Below are 12304 nucleotides of genomic sequence, written 5' to 3'. Positions count from 1 at the left end.
TTTCGTAGCTGACATAGAAAACATACTTTCACATTCGGAAGCCAATGAACTCCTCGAATTAAGATCATCTGCTAATAATATTCTCACCAACTTTTCACATAAACCTCCCTATGCCAGCTCGGATATAGATGATGTCTATAGACAAACGTCCACATTCCTTAAAGAACACCCTGACCTGATGGTATTAACCAGTGACAAAGGCAATGCAACAGTACTAATGATGAGAGAGCAGTACTTAAACCTGAGCCAACAACTTCTAGATGATAATAAATATTATCAGCCACTTCTCCGCAATCCCACCTCAACTTACACAAATAAAATAAATAAATTCATCACTGAACTAAAAAATAAAAAAATCATCGATGATAAACTAGCCAAATCCCTCCATAACTATAATGGCAACGCCCCCAGGTTCTATTGTCTTCCCAAAATCCATAAGCCCCAACTGAGTATGCGTCCTATACTATCGTCAATAAACGCTCCTAACATTAATGTAGCCCAATTCCTAACGGACATTCTTTCACAAGCATACAACTATAAGAATGATTTTAACATAGTAGACTCTTTCCAGTTCAGTGAAGTTATCAATAATTATCAGTTACCAAGAGAATACGTCTTAGTAAGCTTCGACGTAGTATCACTGTTTTCTAACCTCCCACTCTCCAGCGTCGTCACGTCACTCCGGAACCATTGGAATGAAATCCAACCACACAGTCCAGTATCATGGGAAATATTCTCGGAATTATTAAAACTGACGTTTGACACCAATTATCTAATATTTAATGACAAATATTATCGCCAAATCTTTGGAACTCCCATGGGATCGTCCATTTCCCCCATTCTAGTTAATTTCGTACTCGATGACCTTATCAATGAGAGTATCAGTAAGTTAGATTTCCAGGTTCCCTTTGTAAAGCGTTATGTCGACGACTTGATCCTAGCAACACCACCTGATAAGATTTTAAGCACCTTATCAGTCTTCAATAGCGTTGATCCTCACCTGCAATTTACTTGTGAATTGGAGGTTGATAACAGCATACCGTTTTTGGATATGCAAATCATAAGCACACATAGTAACACATTGGGCACTACGTGGTACAGGAAAGACATGGCGAGCAACCGGTTCTTAAATTACCACTCTACACACCCAATAAGATACAAACATAACCTTGTACAAGCTCTTAGCTTTAGAGTACACACGTTGACCCATACGCGGTACAAGAGGGAATCTTTGGATTTACTCAAATCCATTCTCATTGATAACTCTTACCCCATATCCATCATCAACAGATATCTTTTCTCTAAAAGCTATGGTCATTCTATTTCGGAAGCACCTAACGGTGCAATACTAGCCTCCATATCCAATAGCATACAGACGAACATTTCCCCGTTAACCCCAAAACCAGCCACAAAATATGCTTCTCTTCCCTATTTCCCACAAATTACGAACAAGCTTACTAAACTATTCAAAAACTTACCCGTCAAAATATCCCTAAAAAATACTAAAACCATTGGAAAGTTATTCTCCAAGTCTAAAAATCCACTAAGCTCGTTAGAGCACACTAATGTTGTCTATCAGATACCCTGTTCAGAATGCAACTCCTGCTACATTGGCCAGACTAGTCGATCTCTTCTAGGGCGTATAACTTCACACAAAACCGACATCAGACTTTCCAAACCCTCTTGTTCCCTTGCACAACACGCCATTTCCACTAAACATCACATTGATTTCACAAATACCAAAATACTGGCGAAACAAAACAACCATCAGAAACGCTCCTTTATTGAAATGTGTGAGATCCTCAAGAACTCATCGGCAATAAACAAAAGAACCGACATCGACAATTTGAGCCAGGTTTACCACTCTCTCATCTTACGAAATAAATGATACCAATTATTCTTTAGTTAAAAGTTGGCGTATTTTCCATTCAAAATAATAACAAAATCATCCCCTATTTCCAAGTTTCATTAAAACATAAATTAAAAATAATATATCAAATATTTCCGCCATACAAATTCCACCCGTCCAACTAATTATGCAATGTCCCCTGTAGAAGTTCATAATTGTCTCAAACCTTGGAATTTGGTGACACATGGCCCTTAAATAAAAAAATTTTCGGTATCGCGTCAAGTTGTTTGCTAGATTGCAATAAATCAGAACTTTGTTGGTCTTCAGTGGAGAACCATCTAAATGAAGCCAAATGTTCGTTTAAAATTTTTTAAATATTCATATCTACGAATATGAACATTATTTTCTGCAAAGTTTGTGTGTTGTTTTTTGTTTTTTGTTTTTTCTTTTTTGGTTAAGTTAGTTCTAAATAATGAGTAAAGTGTACAGTAGATATATGATAACATCGATAATATACTACATATTGAGTTGTAAGTTATGAACTATAAACATCTGTATTTCTTATAAACTCTATGTCATTTGTTATATTTTAGAGAACTGATAAAGCTTTAGAAATATAAAGCGAAACGTCTTCAATAAACTTATGAAGTAGTTGACTTCTTTTTTTATTTGCCAACCTAAATGACCGATTAAACCTCTGAATTCACTAGTTGAATACTTTAGATATATATATATATATATATATATATATATATATATATATATATATATATATATATATATATATATATATATATATATATATATATATCCGAGGCAATATTATATTATAAGTGTAAACTTTCCAACCGATTTACCATATTCTATTTCCTCCGATAAGTATGTCTGCTTTCAATAACCGATTCCTAATTCCCGTTCTCTTGTGCCTTCTATTGTTGGTTTTATTGTTATACTTAGTTAACTTGTGTGTCAGTAAATGTGCTACAGGGAGGAAAAACTAAAGGCGAATTACTTATTTCGAGATGTACAATTTTGTGGTTCAATACTCAGGTTTTGACTAAATTGACAGAAAATATTCAGAAAATTTCAGGAGAACACTTGCTGACAGGTGTTAAATTTACAGCGACATAAAATCAGCTTACATTATAAATATATAGGTTTAAAGAAATGATGCGAAAATAACAGAAAATTCGCCAATATTAGTATTCGCATCATTCCTCATCCATCCATTTGTCTCCACTTTTATAAAGGTACGAAGCTGACATATCTAAGTCCGAAATTTTTCTTTCGGCGAAGCTAGTCCTAACATCGCAAAATAAAACAAAAGATTCAAACATGCACGAAAGCTCTGAGGTAATATTTTCGGTTTAAATAAAGAGAAACACGAATTTAGCGTCCTTTTTACGTTACTTTTTAAACGTTAAATTTGTAGATTTCTGTCCGTTCTAAAATATGAACTTTTTGTTGGTAGCAGAACCGTACTTTGCATAAAATAAACATAAATACTTAAACCTCCTTCTTCGTTCCTTCACCCCTGAAAGCTAGAAAAATTAAAATTTCAAATTAAAATCAAATTACATAAACTTCAATGTTAACCAGACACTAAATATAAACCATAATGAAATGGATCCGCGTATGTTGATAACTTTTCGTTATTACTTTTAACTTTTTAAAAATTTATAATTAGTAAAGAGTTTATACGGGTGGCGTAGAATAATTTCGGTCCCCGAAGAATATTATTTATAAAACAGCTCTTTGAGTCTAAGAGGCTTATGGCTTTAATATTCTTCACTATTTTTCTCCAAGCTTCCCCATCATTTATTTTTCTTTGCCAGTTCTGGATGCCCAAATTTCTAATATCTTTTTTGTCAACGGCGTTTTTCTTTGGTGTTGCCTATCCCAATAAGCATGTGTTTAGTGTGTCCAGCACATAGTATTTTACATATGAACGGTGCAGGGAAAAACCAGATATGTCATTTCATTTCACAACCGAGTAAAAGGAATTTTAATGTTCAAAACCAATTATTTTTAAAAAGGAAAAGACAGTTAAGATTTTATTTCACGTATAGGGAGCTTGCACATCCGTTTATACGTATTTCGGCCCAATAGGCCTCATCAGAACGGCTTTCGCAAACGCTCTGAACGTGAAATAAATATTTTCTGTCTTAGGAAGCAACTCTAACATGGCTTCGTATAGACGCAATGTAGCGACATCTGATAATAAAATCGTAGACTAATTTTCGAAACCAAATTCAAGAATTCCGCTTTAATCTGTGCCTTCTAAGAATTGCAAGGCAAAACAGACGTTAATAAAGATGTTAAGAGAGACATGGGGAATCTAAAAATTGCATTCCACAACATATCTCCTCAACTAAGCAAAATTCTTAGCGAATTGGTTTCTAGTACTCGTACAGAGTATATCGAAATAAAAAGGAAAAGACAGTTGAGATTTTATTTCACGTATAGGGAAATACGTATAAACGGATGCGCAAGCTCCCTATACGTGAAATAAAATCTTAACTGTCTTTTCCTTTTTATTTCGATATACTCTGTACGAGTACTAGAAACCAATTCGCTAAGAATTTTGCTTAGTTGAGGAGATATGTTGTGGAATGCAATTTTTAGATTCCCCATGTCTCTCTTAACACCTTTATCAACGTCTGTTTTGCCTTGCAATTCTTAGAAGGCACAGATTAAAGCGGAATTCTTGAATTTGGTTTCGAGAATTAGTCTACGATTTTATTATCAGATGTCGCTACATTGCGTCTATACGAAGCCATGTTAGAGTTGCTTCCTAAAACAGAAAATATTTATTTCACGTTCAGAGCGTTTGCGAAAGCCGTTCTGATGAGGCCTATTGGGCCGAAATACGTATAAACGGATGCGCAAGCTCCCTATACGTGAAATAAAATCTTAACTCTCTTTTCCTTTTTATTTCGATATACTCTGTACGAGTACTAGAAACCAATTCGCTAAGAATTTTGCTTAGTTGAGGAGATATGTTGTGGAATGCAATTTTTAGATTCCCCATATCTCTCTTAACATCTTTATCAACGTCTGTTTTGCCCAGCAATTCTTAGAAGGCACAGATTAAAGCGGAATTCTTGAATTTGGTTTAGAAAATTAGCCAATTATTTTTATTTCAAAAAGAGATTATAAACAGTAGTTTACATAAACAGAAGTTTACATTATTATAAAGTATTATAATTACAGTTTTTTTGTTTACAAAAACTTAAGTCGGCTTTATTACAAGAAATCTGTATCACTTACGGTTTTGCAGGAACAAAAGCAGCAATGTCACCTAAAACAGACAAAAAACAGCTGTTTTTATTTTTGAACTAAAAAAGAAAATTAATGTATTTTTTAATGTTTATTTATTTATCCACATATAAATAATTTAAACATACTGTTAGAGATGAGCCAGGTTCTGGAAGAATGTCAGTGCTTTTGGACTGCAAAACCACATAAGACTCATTAGGTCGTTAAACGTAGCCTATGGAATTAGTAAAGGAGCTGTAGCAAAAATTTTAAAAAATTAATAAATCTCATTTTTATTTAATAAAAGTTTCTTATAACTTACCATCGTATACCGGAGCAGGCAGCAAAAATTCTCCATATCCTAAAGCTAAGTTTTGGTAAAAGCGTTTTTATATTAATCCAGATAGTACTGGTTTATTGTATGTTGAACAGTAGTAGATAAAGCGGCTATGATCAGATGGTGCCACTATTTCCTTCAAAATGGGCATTTTTATAAATATATTGTATCTAAAAATGATTTCCAATCTAGTACCATGTTTTTTGACATACTCATTATAACAAACGGCGATGGTTTGGAACGGGAATGCCTAATGACTTCTTTAAACTCGTCCGGTACCTCAAAGGGGCCCTCAAATGCCTCAATCCTACATTTTTGTCACACAAATAAGAACGTCCTCTAACATCTAATAGGGAATGCTATAGTTATTTCTTTCAGATTATAAATTTTGTTGTTTACTACAAAATAGTAAAGTAAGTCGAATAAATCGAAAAATAGTAAAGTTTTTATTTTGCCCTCCGGCAGAGTCACAGAAAATTTGCAGTTCTTTAACATGGTCTTGTAAATAATTATTGATAAAATGGAGAAGAAAAGATGCAACTTTGTTTGATCCTTTTTTAGCTATTCCTTCATGATAGGTATAAAAAAACTGACCAGAAGAGAGAACATGTACATTAAAGGCATACATAAATAATTGGCTTTTGTGGCTAACAGATCGTTAGTGGCAATTTTCGCAATTAAAACATTTTCTGAAAAATCAATGCAGATGGCTTTTTTTTATTGCTTTTTTTGCAGATTTTTTGGCTTACTTTTTCCTTGAATAGAACGCTTCAGCTTTCATCAAGTTCATCAGTATCAGTCAAACTTTAAGCTTAATTTGAAATTCATCACACGTTGAGCATGTGTCACTTCTGGGGTATCCAAAAGAAATATTAAATTCCTTATTAAAAATTGTTCTGTACGTTTTAAATGAGACTTTAGCATTTAGATGCTTTTCATTAAAGAGGTTAAACATTTTTTTGATTGTGAGCTTTTCTGGTAAATAAGTATTTTGTGTATCTTTCAGACTATAGTGGCTCTAACAACCCTTAAAACTTTTGATGTGGTCACATACCAAACCTTTTATTAAGTCGTCCAGCCCCCTATGTGTTGCACTATACTTTCCACGTCTGTCCTTAGGAGCTGCACGACTTTGTTTGAGGCTTTAGTTTATATAATTTATACCTGAAAGGTAAGACCGTAATTAAACCAGCCAAATAATGTTGCTCATCATGAAAGCGCAGAGCAATAAAATTTCTCAATATTTCTTTTCTTTGCACCTCATTAATTACCTCAAAGCAATTTAACCTTAAGCAGTTACAAGGCTGTCCAGCTTCATGAGTCGATAACTTTAACATTTTAGAGACCTCTGACATCCGGCAGGTAGTCTTCCTTTTTTTTCATAATTTTGTTCTCAACGGACCCCTCCGAATCACTATTAGCTATAATCGTTTATTAATAATCACAAAAACAAAATTTCTTCTGCTGTATGGTTTCACAATATATGAAGTAAGAGGGAAAGCTTCGTTCGCAACAAATACAATACCTTCTGGAAGCGACAATAAATCGTTTTCGATGGCATGCTTTAAGGAACTATTGCTAAATACGCCACCATCCGATGCTCTTCCTTTTGACCCAATATCAATATAATGGAAGCAATAATCATAATCAACTGCCGCTAACAATATTATACTAAAGTGGTTTTTATAATTAAAATAATCGGTTCCACTATTTGGTGGAGCTTGTATATCTATACGTTTGCCGTCTATGGCACCTACACATCCTGGAAAATTCCATCTTGTATGGAATCTAAAAAAACTTAAAATTATCTTTCTTTGCAGAATAGTCCACGTCAAAATGAAGAGGAAGAATGTCAAATAGAATCTCAAACTCAAAATGGTTAAACTGAAACATCTCAAGCCACTGAAAATTGTGATGAACTTAGCGAAGATACCCAAGAAGAAGAAAAATGTCGGCAATCACTCAAGCATTGGATAAACTTGACGATATTTCGACCAGAACAAAAACGGCACCTACTAAAGACAGCTTTGATATATTTGGTGAATATGTGGCAGCTACGCTTAAAAAATTACCACCTCCGATGGCAGCAGAAGCTGAAATGAATATTCATCACGTATTACATAAAATAAAAGTACAAGCACTTCAACCTCCACCAAGTACACATCCCGTGTACATCAACCTGGAAACTTCAACATTGGGAATTTCGTCATCAAGACTTTGAAATTACAATCAAAGCGGCATTTCAGATATTTCTAGAAGTGATTCCAGCTTACATGAATTCCTATTATTTGACGAACAGCATAATTAAATATTTGTTAACAATAAAATAGATGCATTTTTATACGTACTTAGTGTAATTTACTTACTTTAATATACTCCTCTAAAGCATTATAAATTGCTTCGCAAACTTGAGTAAAACATTTACTTATAGAACTTTTGGAAACTCTAATATATTGTAAGCTTCCAAAGCTATCACCAGTTTCAAGAAACCGTAAAACTATTTCCAGATTTAACCTTGCTGAAATACTTTTTCGGCGAAGGGAACTTTTTTCAATTGCAGGTGCTAGCAAATATTCAAACTGATTTCCATCCATTCTTAAAAAATTTCTGTAACTTGTTGGATTTTCAGTTCTTAATTCACGACATAATGTAGTAGATACTACAAACGTATCACGTCTTTGGATCTAGTTACGTACCTAGACTTTACGGTTTTTCTTTTTTATGAGTTTTCTAAGTTCTAGACCTATTATTTCACAAACCACTAAAGTTGCTTCCATTTCACTCATTAGATTAGATTAAGAGAGGTGGCCTTTCGGCCTATTCCACTGCGACCTTTTCAGATCTATTGTGGTCCTCTAGTCCTAGATAACATTCTCTAGCCTGACCCTTTTTATAAAGTCTAGTAGCTTCGAGAATGTACCTTCCATGTAGCTAATTGCCGGTGGATTTTCTTCTCCTAATGCAAAGAACCGCACATTTGCCAGACTGTCACACTGACATAAAATGTGCTCTGCTGTTTCTTCTTCGAGGTGACAGAATCTGCACAGGTCATCATCTGATAAACCCCTCATCTTCAAGTGCCTATTCCGCTTACAGTGCCCTGTTAGAAGACCTACTATGACCTTGACTGTTTTCCTGTCTTTGCTTATTAGGTCTGCCGTAAATTTTGGCGAATGTTCTGTAATGAACTGTTTCGCCTGTCTTTGTCCTGGTGAATTCCTCCACCATTCCAGAGATTTGCGAGCTACCCACTTCCTTGTAGCCGTTCTTGTTCACCATTTCACTCATGGTGTTTAGTAGCTCGAATTCTACACACTGTTGAAATTCAAATAAAATGTTTAAATATGACAAGTAAATTGGAAGACTTAGAATTTGTCGATGGTCTATGCTTCCTGACAGAAAATAAACGTCAGATCGAAAAAAAACTATTAGACATAGCTAAGAAAATAGAATTCAACCTAAACACAAATAAAATGGAAATACTCAAAATTGAAGAAGAAAATTACAAAATTGAGTTGGATGAGGAGGAGGTCCGAGAAGTAAAAAAATGCACATATCTAGGAGCATTTAGTTATACAGACTGATGGTGGAACAAAAGCAGACGTGCAAAAGGCCGGAAGAAAGTGCGTACATAGCAAATAGCGACTAAGGAAGTGCGTTGATCAAGCCAATCAAACACTAGAAGTCCTACCATGTTAAGAAAGTGAGTAATCTGCCCTTTGCTTCACTTAGTAGCTATAGGTTACGCATACATATACAGAGAGAGAGCATATTTTTTATGGTAGAAAAACTTAAACTGTTCTCGAATTCGAAGAACTGTTCCAGTACTCGGTGGCAATCGTATTCCAGCTAATCCAGCCCTCCGAGACATGAAAACTGGCAAGACGCCTGGTTTTGATAGGATACATCCTGAGTTCCTAATACAATGCGGTCAAAGGACAAGAAAATGGCTGGCTGCGTTCTATTCGCTGATCCTTAGAACTGGAAACATAACAAAAGCTTTTAAAAAGAGCAAAATAATTGCTGTATTAAAACCCAATAAACCCCACGATAAAGTTGAAGGCTACCGTTCTATAGCACTTCTCAGTTGCTGCTATAAACTGCTGGAACGACTTATCCTAAACCGAATAGGCCCACAAATTCTTGAAAATATCCCACTCGAACAAGCAGGTTTCATACCTAATCGAAGCTGCGCAGATCAGGTCCTAAGTCTAACTACGCATATAGAAGCAGGCTTCCAAAAGCAACAAAAGACGGCTGTAGTCTTTGTGGATTTGACAGCTGCCTACGACACAGTATGGAAGAAGGGGCTCCTCTATAAACTAACCAAACGAATCTCATGCCAAAGAATATTGCAACTAATAAACAACATGCTCTCTGATCGATACTTCCAGGTAATCCACGGTAATGATATAAGCAAACAGAGGAAATTAAATAATGGACTACCCCAAGGATCAGTCCTTGCTCCGATGCTTTTTAACTTATATATATCGCACCTACCTGACACTGATGGAAGAAAGTTTGGCTACGCTGACGACCTAGCAATAGCAGTACAACACAAACAGTTTAAAATTACTCAAAACGTGCTGACAAACGACCTCAACAAACTATATGAATATTTCACAAAATGGCGCCTGCTACCCAACTTAAATAAAACTGAGGTAAGCTGTCTTCACCTCATTAACAAACAGGCAAACCAAAAATTAGAGGTCAAAATGAGAAATGTAGCACTACCCTACCAACCCTACCCAAAATATCTGGGGGTTACCTTGGACAGAACTCTCTCGTTTAAAAAACATTTACAAATAACTGCACAAAAAATAAGTAGTAGAAATAACCTTATCCAGAATCTTTGTGGTACCAACTGGGTCGCATCTGCGGACACACTACGAACATCTGTGCTAAGTTTGGTTGATTCTGTGGCAGAGTACTGTGTATCGGTGTGGCTAAATAGTCGTCATGTGAAAATAGTTGATACGCAGCTTAATATAGCAATGAGAATGATTAGCGGCTGCATCAAGACTACTCCACTATATTGGCTTCCGATCCTTAGTCATATTCCTCCGCCTATTCTATGAAGACAAAAGGTCTTGATAACGGAATATTCGAAAGTAAATAGCAACTTGCAACTACCAATCCATGAAGATATCCCGAGTTTAGCAGCAAACCGACTCCCATCCAGAAAACCACCCATAAGAACAGCCCAACAGCTAACAGCAGATGATTTCAATGTTACCTCCAGATGGCGCACGCTGTGGACTGAGAAAGCCCCACCTGAAGTATCCAACCTTATTGACCCAGTCCAAAAGCCTGATGGCTTCGACCAGCCACGAAACATATGGAAAAGCCTAAACCGAATTAGAACGGAACATGCAGTATGCGCACACAACCTACATAAATGGGGAAAACAGCCTACCTCCAGCTGCGATTGTGGAGCTCCAAATCAAACCATCGAACACATAGTGGAGACATGTGAATTGAGGGCATATCGAGGGGACCTAAAAGACTTTTTCAAAACTACGCCTGCAAGCCTTGAATGGATAGTTCAACTTAAATTAGAGATATAACCTTATCTGTTTGTATTATCTTGTATTTTATCTGTATTTTGTCTATGTTCGTTTTTATATAATCTTATGTTTGTATTTTTGAATTATGTACTTACGTTTTTTTACAATTATTACTGTATTTACTCCATGTATTGAGCCATACGCTAAACAATAAATCCAGCTAATCGAATACGAACTGTTTAAATGTCAACGCAGCTTAAAGGAAAATCGCTTACACAGTGGTATATAGAAACTTTAATGTGGTAACTGCCCAAAAACTTACATCGGTCAAACTGGTAGAAGTTTCATCAAACGTATAGCAGAACATAAAAGGGCTTTCAATAATAAAAAAAACAGATTCTACGTACGCAGTTCACCATAATCATTCTTGTAATGGCAAATTTCAAATTCTTCACATTTAAAATAAAGGCCTTAAGCTATCTTTATTAGAATCTGTGGAAATTGACAAATTAAAAAATACAGACATAATTCTGAATGACAGACTTAAGAAGAACAGTTCTTCCCGCCCCAATTTATTCAGTTAAAGACTATAAAATCTAAACGCATGCCAAAAATAGATCACTTGAGAAATTCACTCTGCCGATATACGGCTGTAGTGATAATAATTTGAAATAAATTTTGTGGAAGTGTTGAAAATAAGAGTTTTCAGTGTTTTATTGTTAGATGTTGTGAAATTGGTAAGTACGTCCTTCAACAGGAGCAGAATTGTATCTTTTTAGAGCAACAATTAATTTTCCGTAAAAATTAATTGAGAAGTGTAAATGAGTACCAAAATCATTTTTTAAATTAATTAGTTAGAAAATATACCATCGGCAACAAAGAGTCCGTGAAAAGCCTTTCATTTTTTTTAACTGTTGTATATCAAACGATGTGAAAGAAAACGGAGAGGAATATTAATGTTGCTCGGTTGAAATTACTCTCCTTTCTGCATTTTGGTGCCATTGTACTCTTAAAGATGGATTTTTTAATATCAGATTTATTTTCTTTTAGCGATAGACGAAGCGGACCATTCTAACTGAAAGAACTGGGAAAACAATTAAAGACATAATTGGCCCTAAAAATATATATTTTATTTTTTTAGGTTTTTTTAAGAGTGGACCATAAAAAGTTCCACATGAAATTGATTTATTATTAGGACTTTCAAGCAATTTTGTGTATTTTCCTAATAAGAGAATGTAACTCTTTATTATAAATACGATTACATCTTTATCAATAGGTATTTATTTAAACTGTCAATAAAATTACTTTTGATTTATCTATTAATGCACATTATTTTATTCATTTATTATTATT

At 34.8% G+C, this 12304-nt stretch overlaps 1 protein-coding gene across 1 annotated transcript; it reads left to right on the top strand.

Moving 5' to 3' along the window:
- The first annotated feature begins 451 nt into the window (after window positions 1-451).
- Window positions 452-7327, top strand: LOC140451727 (uncharacterized). The gene is made up of 2 exons (XM_072545570.1): window positions 452-1111; window positions 7265-7327. The coding sequence occupies exons 1-2, from the start codon at window positions 452-454 to the stop codon at window positions 7325-7327; spliced, it is 723 nt and encodes a 240-aa protein (XP_072401671.1).
- The last annotated feature ends 4977 nt before the right edge of the window (window positions 7328-12304 follow it).

The sequence above is a fragment of the Diabrotica undecimpunctata genome, chromosome 10, assembly GCF_040954645.1.
Source record: "Diabrotica undecimpunctata isolate CICGRU chromosome 10, icDiaUnde3, whole genome shotgun sequence".
Lineage (NCBI taxonomy): Eukaryota > Metazoa > Arthropoda > Insecta > Coleoptera > Chrysomelidae > Diabrotica > Diabrotica undecimpunctata.
This window is presented reverse-complemented; position numbering and strand designations above follow the sequence as displayed.